We start from the raw sequence: 22,576 nt of genomic DNA on the forward strand, positions 1-22,576 counted from the left end.
TACATATGTTATTTTCAAATGACATAACCTTAAAGTGAGAGAAAATCTGATTTTTTATGCGTAAAAGCTGTGTGTTGGATACATCATAAACTTGTGGAAACTATTTAATTTGGGGTTTCTTTCATTCAACCAACGACAAAAACAGGCGTTTTCTTTGTTTTTATCAAAGGGAATAGAGCACGCTCTAAACCAAAATTAACATGTGCTGCTTTGAAAAGTGATTTTCATATGTTAGTATAGTTTGTATCACACGACATATACAACTCTACATGTACTAAATTTTACATATCATAATATCATATGTAACGCACATATCGTTTGATAGCAGCCTTTAATGATGTACCAATATTGTTGTAGCGGTATGTTGTACACGGGGGCGGCAGACCTTGCCTAGAAGGTGTTATGGTGATGTTCTAAGGTGGGTACAGGCTGGACGATAAATCGCCAGCCGATAGAGGTTGGAACTGTCGCTCGCCGGATGGGGGGTGGTTCTTGCCAGGGAAGTTCCTAACACCATACCAAAAAAATCATACCGGTCTTAAAATCAAACATGTACTGAGGCGGAAATAAGTCGACACACAAAAAGGTAACTTGAACAGGAAAAAAAAAAAAAGGAAACCCAACTGCACGTCACACTCACGAATCACCTATCAGCATGGCAGCCTACCGATACGCTGCTTGGCTGATGTCCCGCCAAGCTTTTGGCCCTCCCTCAGAGACTCCCCAAGGGTCTCTCCTTGATACCCCATTGCATCGCTGGCATCCCCTGATCAGCACCTTTACTTACCCCTTTAGCTTTACCCTACCACCTTTCTAAAAATAGCCTAAGCCAACATGGTTAATCTTTCGTTAAACGTTATAAATGAAAGTGTTTATTTCCTTGGCAGGCGAATACATACAAAAATAAATCAAATTTTGAAATTGGAAAAAGGAAAATAAAATGAGTGAAAGTACAAAAAGAAGGATCCAAAATATCCAGGAAAGTGAGAAGTTATAAAAGGGGTGTAAAACGAAAACCAATAGAAGTCAAGATCTATTAATAACATTCATTTGCCGGGGAATTGTCCCCCTCGAAGTTCATTCGCCCTCCTTCTCCAAAATGTTCAGCGGGTCTCTTTGACTGACAGACGGCCGTCCGTGTATTGTAGACAGTGTTCGTTATGTCCGTCTGTCTTGTATAAATGTTCATATATGTATGTGTACCTTTTCTTTTTTCTTGTCTCTTACTAATATATTTCTTTCCTTATACTCTTCTTCTTTTTCAGGCTTCCTTTTAGGTTGGACAAGTGGCTACGGGGTCAAGGAACCCCAATCTAAAGTCTAGGACCTACCTAAGATAAGAGCTCATATCCTAGCGCCTATTTGGTTCCCTATATCTGGGACGAGATTACCGTAAAGAGCACTCCCTTGTCTAACCGAACAGTAAGTAACACTTTTCTATATTCTTCTTTGCTTTCGCTTATTCTCCTAGGCACAAATATATATATGTAAATTTATTTGTAAAATAATAAAATGTTTGTATCTGTTTTAAGTCGTCCGTCAGTGTCCTAGTCCTGGATATACCGCTGCAACCAGGAGGGCTGCAGAATGCTGGATCTCCCACGCTGGACTGGAGCGGTGCTGGTGGCTGACGGTGGGAACGATGAGTTCGTGACTTTTACTGATATTTTGCGTGCTTAGCGCTTTCGTTGTGATTCTGCTGGCAGGTTCATATGCTTCGTGTGTATTTTAGGTGTTGGTTTACGAGCGTTTACAGCCTTCGAAATTGTTCACAGGTTTGATAATTGAAACAAGGAAAAAAATGTTCACCGTGTTTAAATAAACGCTACTGCCATCTATTAATAAAAAAAATGCACTTTCCCACCATCGATGGTGAAGGGGTTTTTCTGCTTCAAAAGCGTTCAAATTGATTATCGTGTTTTATTTAATTATTTCGCCAGGTAAAGGCACTGTATTCTCTTCTTCTTTTTCTTCTTCACGCACACGTCTGCCAGCTCCAATCGTTGACATCAAAGAGAAGGAAAACCGGCAAGGAAGTAAGCCATCTTTCCCAAATTTCCCGTCATGGCAGGCTTTCGACCAGTCCTTCCTTGACGCTTTTCCTCCCCTTCCACCCGTTTCAACCACTGAACATAGGACACACCCAGGGCTGCTATCGTGTGCCGACGTCATTCACAATAGTGTAAAACAAGAGCCTAAGGGGTCTGCCCACCGTCGGAAGCGCGCACACAACAAACCCAACCATCCTGCCGATATCCCTGTCAAAGGATGGGTGGGAAAAAGTGCGATTTCTCGCAGTGTACAAAGGTCTAAAATCCGGCTGTTTACGAAAGGGCAACCCTAAAAGGTGATCCGAACTGACATCCCTATCTTCTCCTATCGATAAATCATCCAATCAGAGGAATTCCTCGTTCAAATGGTGGAATTTGTCGTTCACTTAGCTCAACTCTTTTAAGAACTTTTATGCAACACAACTCAATTCTAGGGCCTGCCTCTCATTGGGGAAGGTGTCTAGGACCCGTCAACGTATACCACGCTGTAGCCTTTACCTAAAATAGATGATTTTCACAACTAAAATTTGCCATTCCATACGTGTGTCCACTCCTTTATTCCCTATCGCCGCGTGCGAACCACCCTAATATGAAGTGACATACGCGCCCTTCACTAGAGCCGGGCCTTGGATATCACTTCGTGATGACTGAAATGGATAGCTAAAGGGCCGAAGAAGAAGAAATAACATCATTTTGTCAATGGGACGACCGCATCAGCACCAATGGGAGCAGAAATAAAATGGTAAGTATAATTGTGAAAAAAAGGAAAATTAGAAAATTAACTGGTGGCCGAGTATAATCAACAGAGTGTTTTAGTAAAAAAAAAAAAAAAAAAATATCGGTGCGTGCCCGTTGAAAACAAAATCAAAATAGTGCGAAAGTGTATAAAATACTATGAATGAAAACGGCAGTGGTGCGAGAGTGTGTGTGCGTGTGAAAAAGTTGCAGCAAATAAAAACCCCAATAAATTTGTCTAAAAATCGAATGAAATATCCAAGGAAAGTGTTGGCCAAGTTCACAGAATCACTAAAATATAATACAAAAACATCCAGCCCCAAATCAAAAATTTCAACCGAAGTGTCTTAGAAAACTAATAGCGCCAGTACCCAATAGCCACCAGTAGCTAAGGCCACTGGCTAACTGTGATGGCGAAAAATAATGAAAATTGTTAAAAAGGCAAAAAAAAAAAAATCAGTGAAAAACGCCAAAAAAAAGGTCAATCAATAACCTAAAAGTGCAGTGCCGGAAAAGTAGCGTGGGTCCCAAAAAGTTGGCGTCAGTCCAATACACCCACAAGTGTGTACCCAACAAAAACAGGCCACTCACCAATTTCAATGGTGCTAGTGCGTAAAAGTGTAATGATAATAGTGTAGCGCAACGGTACCAAACGCAAGTGTGCGTAACCCACTCAAACAATGAATGGGGGTGGGGGTACGCTAATAAACGCGCCAATTCGTTTAGTGGAGTGAAGCAAAAGTAAATTGTCATAGAAATCAACGAGTGAAAAGCCTGAATTGAAACACCAAGTGCAACAAAAACGAAGTGATGGAGTGAAGAAAGAAGACAAAGAGAATATAGGATCCTATTAAAAAGAATTGCGGACGGACAGCAAAATGATAATTACAAAACTAATTGAAACTAGTAAAATACTCTAAATAAAAAACTTGTAAAGTGTTAAGTAAGTCCCGGTTAATAATTGGAAAATGATCTGTGCTAAAGTGCGTAAAAAGAAAAACGAAATAAGAGCATGACAGCTGTGAAACATAATACGAAGGAAGTTAAAAGAAAAACGGGCAAAAGCCAAATTGGTTCGTGACTTTGTGAGTGCCGTAAAGAGTTCAATGAACGGAAATGTGAAAGTGTAAGAGAAAGTTAGTGCGAAATATCAAAAGGATTTTAAAAAGTTAAAAAAAAGACGAAATAATAAGTGATTAAGAATACGCGATAACGATTATAAACTGGCCTTTTGGAAATTTGAAAAAATAAAACAAAGTGAAGTGTAGCAAAAAAAAATAAAAACTAAAAACAGAAACTAACCGCTAGGAACTTTATTAAGTCAAGCATTTAGAGCGAAATGGCCAAAAGAGAAAAAGAAATGGAAAAAACAATAAAAATTTAAAACTTAAAACCTTATCAGGTGAATTGCACTAAATCAAAATTTCTCTTTTTCTACTTGCAGGTCCACAGAATACCTCCCAAGGAAATTGCTCACTACCTCATCGAGGACGAAGGACAACACCGGAGAAGCTTAAAGTAAAGGACAGGACCAGGACAGAACGGAAAGGAAAGGTAAGTATACATGAAGTACCATAACTGATCTTCACTTATACCTCTTTACGACTTCAAACAGGTCCTGTACTGGAACCAAAGGAGCTATACCACCAAGGCTTAACCCAATCCACCAGGAAACAGGTTCATCCTTCACTCTCCTTGAACATCTGTCCGTAGACAGGAATCGTGGTGTCCCCTTGCGCTCCAAAAACGGGATTAGGCTTTGAAAAGTTTAGGAATTGCGTAAAAAAAGAAAAAGGAGAAAAAAAACAAGTAAAAGCGCGCTAAGTTCGGCCGGGCCGAATCTTATATACCCTCCACCATGGATCGCATTTGTCGATTTCTTTTCCCGGCATCTCTTCTTAGGCAAAAAAGGATATAAGAAAAGAGTTGCTCTGCTATTAAAACGATATCAAGATATGGTCCGGTTCGGACCAAAATTAAATTATATGTTGGAGACCTGTGTAAAATTTCAAGTTAAATAGAGAGAACGATTTATATGGGATCCGTATCGGGCTATAGACCGATTCAGACCATAATAAACACGTTTGTTGATGGTCATGAGAGGATCCATCGTACCAAATTTCAGGCATATCGGATAATAATTGCGACCTCTAGGGGTCTAGAAGCTCAAGAAGTCAAATCCCCAGATCTGTTTATATGACAGCTATATCAGGTTATGGTCCGATTTGAACCATACTTGGCACAGTTATTGGACATCCTAACAAAACACGTCGTGAAAATTTCATTCTGATCGGATAAGAATTGCGCACTCTAGAGGCTCAAGAAGTCAAGACCCAAGATCGGTTTATATGGCAGCTATATCAAAACATGGACCGATATGGCCCATTTACAATACCAACCGACCTACACTAATAAGAAGTATTTGTGCAAAATTTCAAGCGGCTAGCTTTACTCCTTCGGAAGTTAGCGTGCTTTCGACAGACAGACGGACGGACGGACGGACGGCTAGATCGACATAAAATGTTACGACGATCAAGAATATATATACTTTATAGGGTCTCAGACGAATATTTCGAGTAGTTACAAACAGAATGACGAAATTAGTATACCCCCCATCTTATGGTGGAGGGTATAAAAATAATAAAGCCCACAGGTAAGAAGATGCGATCAGGCAATTATGAAAAAAAAAATAATAAAATTCGATGCTGAGAAGTCTTGGTTGAGAATTAAGAGCCTGTGTCGGCATTGGTGGCTGACACCCTCCCCATACCGCTTACCAATCCCAGAGCATACGTGGTGCTCCTGACCACCCATCTGGAGATGTGTACCAGAGTCATCGTCACCGGATACCGCGTTTCCGGCTTATTTACCGCAGTGAATTCGCCTTGTGTCTCCCTCACACTGTGATTCCATCAGCTATAACTGTCGCCTGGCAGCTCATATTCCTCATTCGTCCTCCCCCCTTACTACGATGTGCATCCTAATGTCATAGTTTCGCTGGGGCACAGGCGGGGTAGGCTCCGGAGGTCTATGACACGTCACAAGTTGGCCGCCCACCGACGTCAGCACACGATGGAATCACAACCTGAGGAGGCTTCTGCGGTACTCCGGTCACGAAAACTCCGGCGCCCATCTCCAAGAATTGGTGTAGAGGGCTCACCACCGACCCTTTGGCCAGCAAGCAAAGTGGGGAAAGTCACAGCCGCCAATGCAGCGAACGCGTGAGCTAAAATAAAGAACCTCGTGTAGAGAAAATGCCATATTCCGCGGTTTGAAACCCTGCGCCTTGCACATGCGCATAGGAAAATCATCAGAAGAAATAAGAAGACAAAAACTGACAGAAAAAGTGAAGTCGTGACTCAAAAACAAATTCATCAGTGAAGTACGCTCTCTTCCAAGCCAAAGAAAAAAAAGGTATCAAAATTCGGGGTTCAGGAAAAAGACGAAAAAGGAAACATGTTGCCAAGAGCGCTACGCCACTCTGGCTTCGGGACACTATGCTATCCCATCCTAAGATAATAGTATACCAAAAAGAAATTCTCTACAACGACCTTATATCAAAAGCCTAGCCTATAAAAAGCAATCCGTACGCCATTCAAGGCAATTCAAACGGATAATAAAAACAAAAATAATAGCAATAACAAAATAACGAAGTTCATATGCAATTCAACGCAAAAAGTAATTCATTTACCTAAACCTAAAATTCTAAACCTATGACTACTACCTATGGCCTTAAACTATTGCCTTAGATCTTTGGCGTGAAAGACGCCCAAAGATTTACCCTGAAGATCCTCCACTTCGTATAGAGAATTCCCTACAGGCCGCACAATTCTACACTTGAAGAACTTTTTATCGAGTTTCGCGTTATAGTCCTTAGAAAAGCTACTTTGCCGAAAACTACGGCGAAACACTTCCTGTCCGGGCAAGAATTTAACTTGTCGGCAACGAAGATTGTAGGATTTTTCTCCCCTAAGGTAAGCTTTATGCAGATTAGCTCTGATCAGCTCTCTGGTCTGCTCCATATTCTCCGAGTTAGGAATAAGGTCGATATCTGGGTCGTTTAGTAGTTGAAGCTTACGCGCGATCTTGTAAACGCTGCCGTGATTTATCATGTTAACGCCGAACAAAGCGTAGTAAGGCGTCACGTTTATTGCACTATGCACCGACGAGCGCAGCGAACATTCCACCTCCGAAAGGTGCTTATCCCATTCGCGGTGGTCTTCCTTGAGGTACGCCCTTATCGCGGCCAGTACGGACTGGTTAACGCGCTCCGACGCGTTGGCCTGTGGCGAATGGGTAGCGGTCTTCATATGGTTAACACCGAAATTTTTAACCAAGTCCTGGAATTCCTTACTAATGAACTGTTTGCCATTGTCGGAGACAATGACTTCTGGAGTGCCAAACTTGTGGAAAACCTCTGAAATCAGAAACTTTACCACATTCTTGGCACTCGCCTTAGCCATTGCCTTCAACAGCACGTATTTAGACAAATGGTCTAAAACAATAAAAATAAAGGAATTCCCGGACTTGGAACGCGGATAGGGACCGAGGAAGTCAACGTAAATGCGTTGAAATGGACGCTCCACTTCAAATTCTTTGCCCATGGGTGGACGTAAAGTTGTGGTTGCCGGCTTCGTCTCTTTGCAAACCTGGCATTGTTTCACAAAACTTCGCACCTGCACAGCCATGTTTGGCCAGTAAAAGTACTCTTTTACACGGTGCAAAGTTTTGCGAAACCCGCCATGAGCCGATGTAGGTGGGCAATGAGCCCTTTCAATGACTTGTTCAGTCAGCTCGGCCGGCATCCACAACTTCCATGCGAAATCCTCACGCAATGGGTCGCCATCCTAATGTCGCGTTCTTTTGTAGGCGACACCATCGATAACCCGAAAGTCGGGTAAACTTGCCGCGTTCTCTTCGATACTCCGGGTAAGCTCTTGATAGGCGTCAGACCTAAAGGCTGGCGAGGAGAGATCCAACAACTGTCCTAAGTCCGCAGAAAGTTCGTCCATATCGTACCTAGACAAGGTATCCGGAACAATGTTCTGGGTACCCTGCCTATGTTTGATATCGAACGTAAAGGACTGAAGATGGAGGCTCCACCTCGCCAGTCTTCCGCTTAAATCCCTATGGGACATCAACCATTTGAGGCTGCTATGGTCAGTGATTATGGTGAAAGCCATTAATTCAATATAAGGCCTGAATTTTTTTATTGCCATAACCACAGCCAAGCACTCTCTCTCCGTCACTGAATAATTCCTTTGAGCGGACGTTAATTTCTGTGAAAAATATGCAATGGGATGCTCTCCGCCCTCATCATCCTTCTGAAAAAGGACTGCTCCTATTCCCCGGTCGGAGGCATCACATTGCACATAGAAATGTCTCTCAAAGCTCGGGTGAGAGAGTACTGGGCTTGTAATCAGGGCCTGTTTCAACTGATCAAAAGCAGCCTTCGCCTGGTCGGTAAAAACAAAAGCCTTACCCTTTTTAAGAGTATCGAAGATCGGGGTAGCTATCGTCGCGTACTCGGGAATAAACCGCCTATACCAGCCGGTGGCGCCCATAAAACTTCGCACTTGCTTGGCCGTCTTTGGGTAGTCAAATCGCGCTATAGTTTCAATCTTTGCTGGATCCGCCTTGAGAGTACCTCCACCAACAATATAGCCTAAGTATCGGAGCTCTTTGAAGCAAAATTTTGATTTTGCCACATTGATCGTGAGCCCCGCATTGGCTAACAATTCAGCCACACGGTTCAGCAACTCCAGGTGAGTGTCAAAATCTGGCGAAACCACCAAGAGGTCATCCAAGTAAACAAAAACACGGTCTCTTAACCGGCATAACCTCTGGGCTGCATTACACAACCCAAAAGGCATGACGGTAAAATGATAAAGAGGCCTCCCCGGCACCGTAAAGGCTGTTTTCTCCTTACTGGATTCGTCGAGGGGTATCTGCCAGAAAGCATCCTTTAGGTCGACACTGGATATAAAATAGGTGTCACCAAGCCGGCTGAGTAGACCTTCAATATGCGGAAGAGGATAAGCGTCCTTGACGGTGAGAGCATTAAGTTTGCGAGCATCAACACATAGTCTATTTTTCTCGCCTTTGCGGACAAGTGTCACTGGATGGCTCCAGGGACTTTCGCTTTGCTCTATCACACCCAAGGATAACATCCTATCCAACTCCGCATACATTAATTTCTGCACAGCTGGTGACACCGGATAGTGCTTACTTTTAACTGGAGTTGCATCACGTGTGTCGATTGTGTGTATCTCAGACTGTGTCCGTCCCAAGCCTTTTTTAGTAAAGCAGGGGAACTTTTCTATGACATCCTCCAAGCGTTTCCGCTGGAAGTCTGACAACAGATGGACTTTCTTGTCATCATTGATACCGCCGTCAGCTTCTTCACAAAGTCTGATATTGTTGGTGGTGATGCTCTCAATTTGGGCAAAAAGCTGGAACTTGCGCATAAAATCTATGCCAAGAAAAAGCGACCTTCCCAAAGACGGCACCAAAAAGAAGGTTATTTCATGCGACATTTTTATTAAAAGTAACCGTGGCCGTGACGCGACCTACTATTTTATGAGGGCTTTCATCCGCGGTATGTATATATGAGTGGAAGGGATGTACCACTAGATTCGCACGGCCGACGAAGTCGACGCAACCTTTTCCCAGACAGGATACCGTGGCACCGCTGTCGAGCAGACCCTCTATTTCTTGACCATTAATAACTAACCGTGTATAAAAGCGAGTGTCGTCACCCTCGTAGAGCGATGCGGCCGCAATTTGTCGCCGTAGAGCTTTCCTCTTTTTGTAACGCTCGCGCGCTTTCTTTACCTTTTTGGAGATCCCAAAAATCCTCACCTTTGCCTCGTTATACTCTTGTACCCGGACATGTAAAGGCTTCAATTCTCTAAGCTTTGGGACAAGTGTAGAACTATGCTCATGTTGTTGGGGATTCCTAAGAAGGGTGATCTTTCTATCAGGGGATGGGACTGGAGTTAAACTGGTGTCGACCGCACCTCTCCAGTCTGAGGTGGGATCCTCTGTCGGTTTCCCTGACATTTCGGGCAGTTTCTGACGGTTACTCCATCATGACCACACCTGTAGCAAAAGAATTTTCTAGGCGCGGCACAATCCACCCAGCTATGCCCTTCCAAACCACAATTCCAGCATTTCAGATTTGTTTTGCCTTGAATTGCATCCACTTCCATGGCCTCCGAAGGCAACTCTTCCTCCCAGGCTAATTCGTGAACGCGCTGCGACCCTAGATTAGGGCGTTGATACTGTTGACGGTGGCTTGCAAGAAGATTTTCTGCCCTTTTGACTTCTCTGTAGAAGCTCCCCAAGTCGTTAACTCTCACTGAGAATATCATCTGTGCCAATGATGTTTTCAGGTTGCCCCTCATAATTTCCACCATCTCCGCCTCTCGATAGGGTTGCTTCTGCTGGTTTCGCAACTGAATCACCGCATTATAAAAATCTTCAAATGTTTCTTGTGGCTGCTGGCGACGATTGAGAATTTGTGTTTGAATCTGGAATTCGTTTTCAAACCGCTGGTATTGCGTCAGCAGAGCCCTCTCAATTTCTTCCCAAGATCGAAATTGGACAAACTTGCGGTGGTTCCAGTACCAGTCTAGCGCTGGTTTCTCCAAGAGCTGGTGAAACTTAGTTAGGAATTCGCCTTCCGGGCAATCATAATCTCTTTTAAGCTCTCCTACTCGAAAGATAAACTCCTGCACGTTCATGGTTTTGGAGGTGCCATCAAATTTTATACCCCACTTGGTCAAATTTAGCTTGCTGGTCGAATCAGTGTGTGTGCTGCCTCCAGGCCTTCCAAAATGTGAAGAAGGACCTGGAAAATGCGCCGGTTGCAACGGCGGCTGCAAATATGGTGGTGGCTCACTTGTGTTAGGCTGCTGTGGCCTCTCATTCAATGGCGTGTAATAGTTTGGCTGGGCTGAACCCCAGGAATTGCGGTACACCGATGGCACGCTGAGACCGCCGGCCTCCGAAACTGGTGGTGCTGGCATAGATGAGTGTGGGACAGTGCTGGTGCTTGGTACAAAAGGCGGTGGTTGTGAGTATACGGCCCCAGCCTGTTGATATGACGAGACTGGTGGAGCTACTGGCGCCTGCATATGTGACAAACCTCTAGGCGGATGCGTTTGCCCCAAAGACATATGCTGTCCCTGGCCTAGTAGTGGTCTTCCAGGCTGTCCTGTTGCCAGCTTAGCCATTGGTACCCACTCCTAACGATCGTTTAGTAGCTTCAACAATGGTAGGTATCAAGCTGTTGATTCTTTCAGTCTGCTCCCTCTCGAACTCTATTCGGGCTAGACCAACGGCTGAAGAGATAATTTCGCGCATGCCAATACTCATAGTCGGGTTTGCTGGAGGCACTGGGACGTTGAGACCAGTGAGTGGGCTAAAAGTTGGAGATGATACATGACCTTGCGAGGTGAATGTGCTATTCAATAGCCGTGACAAATCGTCCATGCCTTGTGGTAGTGGTGGAGCGACGGATGAACGCGCAGATGCGATCGGCGCATTGCTGGCTGCCATTGTGGTTGTTGTTGTTGTGGTAGTGAAAGTCACAGCTGGTTGGGTTGTGCTCACCGGAAAATTCTGAGAAGTTCCTGGCTGCATCCTGGAATGGCCAGAATCTTCCCTATTTGCTGAACGAGTGTTAACCATTAGAGTAATATATCTGCCAAAATAAAAAAATAAATGCCAAAATCGAAATGTAAAGTGACTAACAGCCAAAACTGAAAAAAAGGAAAAATATACCGCCGAAAAGGAAAACTCCTTTATGACTGGAAATGCTGAATGTATAGCCAAAAGGAAAACCCTTTGCGGGTAAGAAGCTGAAAGTTCGTAAAATAAAGAAAACTCCAAAAATAAAAAAAATGAAGTGTCAAACTTTAAATGACAGAAACTAATAAGAAAAACAAAATTCTCTAAATAAAAAAAACAGAATGCGTAAAAAAAAAGATTTGGTACCTCGAGATATGAGATAGATAACTTCCTGCTACTAAGGGAATAAATCTACCAAAGCAAAAACAGAAGAAAAAAAAAAGACTACAAATTCATGTAATGGATCGGTGGTAGGTAACAAACTATCAAAAAGGTAAGTAAAGGTAAAATGATGTACGTATCGTATAGTGCCAGTGTATGCATGTTCTAATATAGGTATTTATTTTGATTCCAGGGTTTCGTGAGTGTAAACGCAAAAACAAAAAACGATGAAACATGGAAAGATAGCTACAATGGACAACACGTGGAAACATAAATCTTTGTCTGGCCTTACAGCCCATGGACTATGCCACGAATGCGTACGAAGACGAAGAAGAATGTGTATCCCGTGATAAAAAAAGGTAAGTCCAAAATCAAATAGGCTATAACTAACTTTAATATCATTGACTCTAAATATGGAAAGATGTAGGCAGAAGTAGACATTTTCCTCCAAGTCCAAAGGCATTTGATGACACCAGGCATCGCTACCACTAGTCACCAAGACCAAGGGCGAGGAGAAAATTGTCACTTTAACGCACATCCTGTAATCTCCAAGTATCTACCGCCTCCTTTGATGAAGCTTCTCGTCCTCCAGAGTCTCTCGACTCGACTGGGCGGGACTTCCCCAAATGAGACGTCTTCCACTTGGCGATTACATAATGTGTAGAACCGACAGGAAAAAAAAAAATGAACGGGCTATTGCATTGATATTAGGGACAAAACTAAATTAAAACCAAAAAGCAATTAAAAGCTTACTTCCAAGAAGCTATCAAGACTTCTGGATTAAAATAATCGTACCCCAAAAGAAATTCTGTTTAGAAAAAGACTGCTTAACTTGGGTCTTCAATGTAGCAAGCGCGTTAGGGACTCTTAAATGACCTAAACGGGACTCATCTTTGACTAATAAGTAAACTAAGACATTTTCTACACAAAACAAAAACTATTGACACTAAAAGGACTTAGATCGGGCCCCACGTTGGGCGCCATTTTTGTTATGGTGATGTTCTAAGGTGGGTACAGGCTGGACGATAAATCGCCAGCCGATAGAGGTTGGAACTGTCCCCTTTTGCATTGCCGGTATGCTGGCGTTTTGCGCGGCTGTCGCTCGCTGGATGGGGGGTGGTTCTTGCCAGGGAAGTTCCTAACACCATACCAAAAAAATCATACCGGTCTTAAAATCAAACATGTACTGAGGCGGAAATAAGTCGACACACAAAAAGGTAACTTGAACAGGAAAAAAAAAGGAAACCCAACTGCACGTCACACTCACGAATCACCTATCAGCATGGCAGCCTACCGATACGCTGCTTGGCTGATGTCCCGCCAAGCTTTTGGCCCTCCCTCAGAGACTCCCCAAGGGTCTCTCCTTGATACCCCATTGCATCGCTGGGCATCCCCTGATCAGCACCTTTACTTACCCCTTTAGCTTTACCCTACCACCTTTCTAAAAATAGCCTAAGCCAACATGGTTAATCTTTCGTTAAACGTTATAAATGAAAGTGTTTATTTCCTTGGCAGCCGAATACATACAAAAATAAATCAAATTTTGAAATTGGAAAAAGGAAAATAAAATGAGTGAAAGTACAAAAAGAAGGATCCAAAATATCCAGGAAAGTGAGAAGTTATAAAAGGGGTGTAAAACGAAAACCAATAGAAGTCAAGATCTATTAATAACATTCATTTGCCGGGGAATTGTCCCCCTCGAAGTTCATTCGCCCTCCTTCTCCAAAATGTTCAGCGGGTCTCTTTGACTGACAGACGGCCGTCCGTGTATTGTAGACAGTGTTCGTTATGTCCGTCTGTCTTGTATAAATGTTCATATATGTATGTGTACCTTTTCTTTTTTCTTGTCTCTTACTAATATATTTCTTTCCTTATACTCTTCTTCTTTTTCAGGCTTCCTTTTAGGTTGGACAAGTGGCTACGGGGTCAAGGAACCCCAATCTAAAGTCTAGGACCTACCTAAGATAAGAGCTCATATCCTAGCGCCTATTTTGTTCCCTATATCTGGGACGAGATTACCGTAAAGAGCACTCCCTTGTCTAACCGAACAGTAAGTAACACTTTTCTATATTCTTCTTTGCTTTCGCTTATTCTCCTAGGCACAAATATATATATGTAAATTTATTTGTAAAATAATAAAATGTTTGTATCTGTTTTAAGTCGTCCGTCAGTGTCCTAGTCCTGGATATACCGCTGCAACCAGGAGGGCTGCAGAATGCTGGATCTCCCACGCTGGACTGGAGCGGTGCTGGTGGCTGACGGTGGGAACGATGAGTTCGTGACTTTTACTGATATTTTGCGTGCTTAGCGCTTTCGTTGTGATTCTGCTGGCAGGTTCATATGCTTCGTGTGTATTTTAGGTGTTGGTTTACGAGCGTTTACAGCCTTCGAAATTGTTCACAGGTTTGATAATTGAAACAAGGAAAAAAATGTTCACCGTGTTTAAATAAACGCTACTGCCATCTATTAATAAAAAAAAATGCACTTTCCCACCATCGATGGTGAAGGGGTTTTTCTGCTTCAAAAGCGTTCAAATTGATTATCGTGTTTTATTTAATTATTTCGCCAGGTAAAGGCATTGTATTCTCTTCTTCTTTTTCTTCTTCACGCACACGTCTGCCAGCTCCAATCGTTGACATCAAAGAGAAGGAAAACCGGCAAGGAAGTAAGCCATCTTTCCCAAATTTCCCGTCATGGCAGGCTTTCGACCAGTCCTTCCTTGACGCTTTTCCTCCCCTTCCACCCGTTTCAACCACTGAACATAGGACACACCCAGGGCTGCTATCGTGTGCCGACGTCATTCACAATAGTGTAAAACAAGAGCCTAAGGGGTCTGCCCACCGTCGGAAGCGCGCACACAACAAAGGATTCCATTGGGTCAATCCGGTACGTACAATCGGCTGATATGGGATTAAAATGATGTACCAATGTTACTGTGAATTCAGAACTGTGAAAAAATTGTACCGTGCAAATTGTCCATGAGGCTATGATATCTCTGTTGTCATTCCACCATGCATTGTGGTAAACCGAGGGAATTTTTTGGCATTCACCGGGATTTGGTACCACATCATCATGACCATATGTTGAACATGATGCGCTATCAAATCCCTGTGGATGCATTGAAGTTAATAACCAAAACAAAACAAGGTGGTTTGGTTTGAAAAAATTAAATTAAATAAAAAATCTCCATCAATATTAACACCATTGTCGTTGTTGTTGTTGTAGTAGCAGTGTGTGGTACACTGAGGCGGCAGCCCTTGCCGATGTGAAGGAAATCATCGGGTCAATCCGGTACGTACAACCGGCTGCCATGGGATTGAACACCATTGTCGTGTTTTTGTGTGGCTGTGAAGATTTTTTATAATTGTGAAGCATCGAGTTCTTTGAGCGGTTTTACTTTCGGAGGCGATTGGGGGTGTAGGCTGGAATTTGAAGGTGCTTGTGGAAGTGCAAATGCAATAGTGCCGCGACTGAAGATGCTACAATGTCCAGAAGTCGTGATGAAAATGAGGTAGTTTTTGTTGGCACTTCTGAGGCAGAGGCTCATTGGGATAACTTAATATTAACATTTGAAGACTATCAATCAGCTAACAAATGTTTGAAGATAAAGAAGATTTTAGGAAAAGTGTTAAGGCCTCTTGTACTTATATATATCGATAAGAGATTTGCCTGTTTGTTGATCTGAAGAAGACCAACTGCCTGTCCCACTAATTCAGTGTCAAACGAATAAGTGATTCGACTCATCTGATTTTTTTTTGTTTTGAGAAGACATTTCTCACCGTGGTGTCTTTTTATCCGGCAGTGCGAAAGTGGCACTTAGTTGTGGTAGGCTTGGAAAAACCAAGCACGGTTGTAGGTTAATGAGGCTTTTTGTGGAGGAACGTGTGCGGGCGTAAAATATATTTTATGTAATGGAACTAGACAACAGGCTAGTGTTAAAGATGTTTGCCCTGTGTGGCTAACTGTGATGTAGCAGACCCTTAACTATAACCGTTGAGCCGAATGCAATTGGACCAAACAAAGTGAATTTTTTTTCCAAGATGACGCTTTTAGAGCAGTTGACGAATCTTGAATTGGAACCTGATATATCCCACATCGAGAAGGCAATAACTGATGTGGTAGCGTATGCTACGAATGAAATTGAAGCCTCTCGTGGCGCCAAGCTATGGTGGAGGAGTAGCTTAAAATATGCTTTAGACGGCAATTGGCAGCGAACAAAAATGCGAGAAAAGACCCCAGCTTGGCCAATTAGTACAATTTCTCAATTAGTCAATTCACAACTGGAGAATCATTAAAGTTGTGCCAAAGTCGAATAAAGACCACAATGACATCAACAGCTTCAGACCAAATTCCCAAATATCTGTTTTCTTCAAGTGCATTAATGTGATGATTAAGGATAGACTTATGCCTCATATGTTGAATAATGGCATTCTAAGGAGATTTATAGGGGGTCACAAGGTCCACCTCTGTTCATAACACTTATGCTCTGGATCATGAATTGCCTCCTCATCAGAGGGCGGCATTTTTAACGGCTAATTAGATTCTTAGGGTTGAAAGCAATATTTTCGAAAGTATAGGATACAGGTTAGTCCTAGGCGGTATGACGCTGAACGCCTTGGTTTGAACCCTGGCGATCACATCAGAAAAAATTTCAGAGGTGGTTATCCCCTCCAGTTGCTGGCGACATTTGTAAGGTACTGTACTATTTGGTACAAAGAGGTGTCGACTTGCGGCTTGCCGTTCGGATTCGGCTATAAAGAGGAGACCCCTTGTCACTGAGCTTAAAAGTTGAGTCGGACAGCACGCATTGTTATGGGAGAAGTTTGCCCCTGTTCCTTAATGGAATGGTCATTGGCAAATTTGCATCTCTTGCCTGATTTCCAATTTTTGTTTGTATCTCTTTCGAGACGAGCTCAATTATCGGAAATATTTTTTCTCCTTCAAAAGTTTTCTTTTCTGGAGCTTCTTCACCCATTCTCACAACATGACCTAGCCAACGCAGCCGTTATAATTTGATGCGTGTAACTATGCTATCGTCGTCATACAGCTTGTGGTTCATACGTCGTTTATATTCTCCATTAACGCAAACTGGTCCATATATTTTACGAAGAATCTTTCTCCCAAATACTCCAAGTACTACCTCATCTGCTTTCACAGGTACCCATGCCTCAGAACCTTATAACAACACGGGTAGTATCATTGTCTTGTATAGTGAAATCTTCGTCTGTCGAGGCGTTTGGTAATTTGATTTGGAATTACTCATCAGGCATATTTAGGTGTGAAGACTTCAAAGGCCGTACGTTGACATGTTGTACTTGTACCGAATTTATTACGAAAACGGCTCAATGATACACATTAACCACGCTCGACAACCCTGTCTATTAGCTGTACTTATTCCTAATGCATGTGTTTTTGTGTAGGGGCTTTTTTTGTCTGCACAATTTATCCTACTCCCAGTGTATACACATTATTCTGTGTATCTGTTGGAAGTTGTATTAATGGCTTCGAACGATAGACAACTGCAACGGCCCTCGCTCTTGCTACATAGATGCGTTTTCGCAATTAATACGATTCAAATACAACATACCAACCCACGGCACTTGAAGCAATCACACCTAATATGGTTGAAAAGTCTTCTATAATGGCTTTCCTTTTCCATTTGCAATCTTCGATCATTCAAATCAAACAAAAAGTTATGCAATATAGTTTGGGTAAAATAGCTAAGTTGTCCATCGAATGTGGTGCACCGTTGGATGTAAAGCTTTCTCATAGTGAGGCTGTCTATTCTATTAAAAATATATTGTGGATGAATTGGACCTTTGCTTTTAATGCTATTTCGAGAGATAAGGGGAACATTTCCATCAACTGGTAGTAGATAATGTCACTGAAAAGCAATAGTTTCTCAAAAAAGCGATCAACCGGCTCTATGCAGGACATAATGTTGACAAGTGATTGAGGCCACCTCCATACCAATATGCAACATGTGCTGAAAATCTGACCCGACACAACACTCTACAACAGTATGCTAAGTTTGAGACTCGTAGGAAAATCTATACATTTTTTGAATGCCACAATATGTATAAATCGCTCGTTTCATTTATAACGAAAGCTGGAATTCCCATGTGATGAATACTATTTCTTTTGAAATTGTATATATGGGACACTCAATTTGTATATCAGTTTTACTGTCATCTCGAATAAACATTTTATTAATGATATTTACGACATATCGGCCAGTTTTCTGGCATCCTATTTGTACTTTTACATCCTAATTTTAGTAAATAGATTTAATTCACTTTACAGCAGCTGAACTACGTGATAACAATTGCTTTTTTTGTCATCGATTGGTCGTCCAACACTCACATTTTTGAAATACCACTCACAACTAGTCCTTGGAGGGACTTTCCAGAACGACTACTTTGGGATTGTCAACAAGCTCCTGGTATTGGGTCTTAACGTTGTTTTATATCATATCATAGTTTGGATCTACATCGAAACTGCTAATAACCTGGCTCAAAACAAAAAAAAAAATGATTTGAAAGAACCATGACACAGACTACTCTATGTCGCCTCTGTGTTAATAATTGCAATCATTATAAAATGCTGTTCGATGAGAAGGGTCAGAACAATGAAATATATGAAACTACAGTGAAATATTTCGATCCGATGGTAAGACAGGAAAGTCCTCCTATCTTCTACAGTGGACTTAATTAATGTATGTCTGTTTCTTTTTAATGCGTAGCTTCTGAGCCTGGAGCAAGAAAAACAGCCGGTTATATGCGAGGTGTGCTGGCAACATATTGATGATTTCAATATCTTTCAGAAGTCGGTAATACTTGCACAGACAAAGTTAAGTGAATACGCCACAAAAACAGAGGCTATTGTGAAGACCGAAGATGATTCTTGTTTTGAACCACCCGTATCGGACATACCGGATCTTGCAGAACATATTGTAGATCCCGTTGGTGAATGTGAAGATAGAACCCTTACCAACGCTAATATTGATGAGGATAAAAACGATTTCATGGGGTTTTCAGCTGAATTCGAAATACTTGATGGACGTAGCGATTTGCAGTTTAGTTCAGAGGATGAAAAACCTTTATTGGAATGTTTGAAAACGCGAAACAAAAAAGTTCCCAAGATGTCTACTCGCAAGAAGAGGGAAAAACCTACAGGAAACCAAGCTGGCATTAAAATTCCCAAAAAACGTGACAGGAAATCTAAAGCAGAATCATTAAAGAGTACAAAGTCTTCCAATAAGGAAAGAAAGGAAAAAGTATCAAATGAAAGTGTGGAGAGCATAAACGATAATCTCCTCAAAGATTTGAAGTTGGAGGATTCAACATGTTCAAACGAAGAAATGGTGAGAAGCTACTCGATACTAGTTTTGGAAAGAGAACATCGAAAGAAATCGATGAATTCATAGCCCAATGGAAGCAAGATTTAGATTGCTACCTATGCAGTGGAACTGCACCGAGTATGTTTGCACTGAGACAACATTTTCGAAAGGAACACCATAATAAAAGATGCTACGTTCTTTGCTGCCAACGTAAACTCAGTCGTCGACATCAATTGGAAGAACACATTCGAGTGCACGTCGATCCTGGAGCCTTTAAATGCCAACTTTGTGGAAAATGCTGCACCAATAAAAGAACTTTAAGCAATCATATGTACGAGCATCATACACAACAAGGACCGGAACGTTCCTTTGAATGTCCAATATGTCAGAAACGTTTTGCAAAGAAACCTGTATGGAAGAGGCATATGGAAATTCACGAACCCAATAAAGATCATGTTTGCAAAGAATGCGGCAAAGGTTTTCCAACGGAACAAAGACGGATTGTTCACCAGCACATGGTACATAACGTTGAACGTGTGTGTGACCAATGCGGCAAAATTTTTTGTGGCATTTACACCCTTCGCCAACATCTACTGGAACATGCAGGTGTGGAGCGACGTAAGTGGCCATGTGATCAGTGCACTGCCCAGCTCAATACACACACCAGTCTAAAGCGCCATAAACAGGTGGCTCATAACGACCGCAGTACAGTATACATTTGTAGCGAATGCGGAAAAGTTGCATCATCCTCTATAACTCTGCTCAGTCATAAGAAATATGTCCATAAAGCACCTCGAAAATTCAAATGCACAATATGTGAAAAGGCGTTTAAGACCAATCTTGCACTACCCGAGAATATGGCGAGTCATACAGGAGAAGATCTTTACACCTGTCCACATTGTCCGAAAACATTTAAAGTTAGCTCCAATATGCATCATCATCGAAAAAAGGCCCACCCAATTGAGTGGGCAGAAGCCAGACTAAAGAAACCCATGACTGCAAGTATAGATATGAAACAGGAAACAGGAAATTGTTATGTGAAATACATGTACGAGTACATACAAAGTAAAAAAATAAAAATAAAATTTAACACACGCGACCTTTTGCTTTCTAGACCAGATCTACCAATAAATAGTTCATCCAAGGTCCAAATTCGCAAGATTTTAAATAAATAAGTTTCCAAAAATTGGTTGTTATTGTGGCCAGTACATACTTGCATGGGTTGTCAAGTTTTTGTTGTCCCCCGCCGATCGCTTGGACAACGCATACAACTTGGTTGTTATTGAAGCCACATCTGCATGTGAAGGTTTTAAGCACGTTCCGGACCATACGACCGATCGCCGCGGAACATGTTGTTGTTGTTGCTATAGCCACATTCTCAGGTGAAGGTGGCGATCCTCGTCAAGCTCCTGTAGGTGAGCAAACTCGTTCCGGTCCAAAGGACCGATCGCCGCTGGAACGGGGTGGCCATTTATCCCGTTCCAGGCCGCGGAAACATGATGGCCTTTAGTTATTTAGAGGCGCCAATAACTTGCATTAACATATCGAGTATCATAGTTACTCAGTATTTAAGCAAGAGCCGGTACCGCCCGGCCTCTAACTATTGTAGAATTAAAAGTAAACACACAGTAATGCAAACAATACTAAATTTTTTTGAATAATTATAGTAAGAGTTGACTCTTATATAAGTAAAATATAAAAATCGATATTATAAATCAAGCATACATTTAAAAAAGTTCAGTTCTAAAGGCGGAAGCATTGCTTAACTGTTGAATATTAACGGGGAGCTAGTTCCAAAGACGAGGTTTGCTTATGTAGAAATGCCGTTCTGAAGAAAGTTTTCTAAATTTAGTTAAAATTTGTTTTTTATTTCCTCTAGTAGATATCGCAAACTGTAAACGGTCGTACAAAAATTTAATTTTACGATAGTTGTCAAATTTGACATTGAAGATTCGGTATGAAAACTTCGAAATTATTTCTCTTTTTCCTTTGTTGAATACATAACCTGCAATATTATTATAGACAGCGATAAGTATCCTTGTATCATTATAGTCGCAGCATGCCTAAACTTCACATCCATAGAGAAGTGTTGGGATTGCATACATTTTAGCAAGCAGCAAAAGAATATCTTGAGACGATGTACGTAATTTCCACAGGTTTCTTAGGTTAGGTTGAAAAGAGGGTGCGGATCTTAATTCGCCCCATGCTACTATGGACATACACCTGAGCCAGTAATCGGCTTGTTGTGCTCTCTAAATACTACAAAAAAAAATAACCTCAAAAAAGACAAAAAAAAGTCCGTGCTTCTTACAAAATCCTTAATTATTTTCCATGCCACGCCTTTAAGTTGGTTCATGTCTGGTACTGTGTCCCCACATACGTGCCGGTATTCGTTAGACGCGAAAGCCGGGCAATGGCATAGAAAATGCTCCAACGTCACATAATCTTCCCCGCACCGATTTTACATAAGTGAGCTCGTAGTCCTATGTGTCCCGTTATGATACCAATAGCTATACTGACCTCCTTCTTGCTTCCTTTCAGCAATAGCCTCGTCTTCTTAACACACCACGAATTTTGCCGGAAGCTCGATTTATGTGGTTAGACCAAGTCAACTTGGTGTTGAAATTCAAACCCTAACTGCTAGATGGCTCTACTCGCTGAATAGTAGTGTCGAAATTCTTAAGTTAATATCGGCATTTTTGCACAATAATTATAAGATTTTGAGGGATTTGTATTTAAACAGTTAGTGCATGCCCATTTGCTGATTGATTGTATTGTTGCTTGCATCTAGTCATACATCATCCGCATGCATCTGTATACTACATGTTTCAAGAACGTTGGGAAGGTAATTTATGTATAGAGAAAATAATAAAGCACCAAGAATAGAGCCCTGAGGAACACCACGCGATATATCTAATGCGTTCGATTTTTGTTCCTTTAGGACAACATATTGAGAACGATTAGACAAAAAAGATGAAATTAGATTGCAGGCTGTATCTGAGAAATTAAATAGATTTTTGAGTTTTGAACACAAAATATAATGATTTACTGTGTCAAACGTCTTACTATGGTCCAAAAGGACGAGCATAAATATCATATTTTTGACGAAGATCTTCGACGACATCAATAAGAGTTGCAGTGTAGCTTTTTTTTTCCTGAACCCAGGAGCTGGGAACTTTGCAAATTTTCCAAAACTTTTGATAGAAAGGGTAAAATTGCTATTGGTCGAAATGAATTGTCTGTTTTCAGTATTGGAATTATTTTAACTTGTTTCCACTTTGAGGAAACGTGGATTTGGTAATTATCCTGTAATCTACTGTAATAGCAAAAGTTTAATATAAATTGGGCTCACTTCATCAGTACCCACAGTGTTGGGTTTAATCGATGAAATACTTTTCATGACAGCAATACTATTGAAGCATTGAAATGAAAAATC

General features: G+C 41.7%; 1 protein-coding gene and 3 long non-coding RNA genes across 6 annotated transcripts; all 4 read left to right on the plus strand.

Annotated features, from left to right (window-relative positions):
• The first annotated feature begins 598 nt into the window (after positions 1-598).
• LOC131997348 (uncharacterized) lies at positions 599-1,910 on the plus strand. Its single transcript, XR_009398208.1, has 2 exons — positions 599-1,422; positions 1,533-1,910. It is a non-coding gene; the product is annotated as an uncharacterized LOC131997348 (long non-coding RNA).
• Positions 1,911-2,704: 794 nt separating this feature from the next.
• Positions 2,705-11,023, plus strand: LOC131997347 (uncharacterized). Its single transcript, XR_009398207.1, has 3 exons — positions 2,705-2,793; positions 4,231-4,340; positions 4,402-11,023. It is a non-coding gene; the product is annotated as an uncharacterized LOC131997347 (long non-coding RNA).
• Positions 11,024-11,034: 11 nt separating this feature from the next.
• Positions 11,035-14,340, plus strand: LOC131997346 (uncharacterized). The gene is made up of 3 exons (XR_009398206.1): positions 11,035-12,160; positions 13,695-13,851; positions 13,962-14,340. It is a non-coding gene; the product is annotated as an uncharacterized LOC131997346 (long non-coding RNA).
• Positions 14,341-14,904: 564 nt separating this feature from the next.
• LOC106095236 (transcription factor grauzone-like) lies at positions 14,905-20,864 on the plus strand. Of its 3 annotated transcripts, none has more exons than XM_059368204.1 (3): positions 14,905-15,092; positions 18,105-18,470; positions 18,544-20,864. In XM_059368204.1, exon 3 carries the CDS (start codon positions 19,146-19,148, stop codon positions 20,313-20,315), a length of 1,170 nt encoding a protein of 389 aa, XP_059224187.1. In that variant the 5' UTR covers positions 14,905-15,092; positions 18,105-18,470; positions 18,544-19,145; the 3' UTR covers positions 20,316-20,864. The 3 variants fall into 3 exon arrangements, with proteins under 3 accessions (XP_059224187.1, XP_059224189.1, XP_059224188.1); XM_059368206.1 differs by having other exon boundaries at positions 18,108-18,470; XM_059368205.1 differs by lacking the exon at positions 14,905-15,092 and adding an exon at positions 15,116-15,312.
• Positions 20,865-22,576: the final 1,712 nt, after the last annotated feature.

The sequence above is a fragment of the Stomoxys calcitrans genome, chromosome 4 (genome assembly GCF_963082655.1).
Source record: "Stomoxys calcitrans chromosome 4, idStoCalc2.1, whole genome shotgun sequence".
In the NCBI taxonomy this organism is placed as follows: Eukaryota; Metazoa; Arthropoda; class Insecta; order Diptera; family Muscidae; genus Stomoxys; species Stomoxys calcitrans.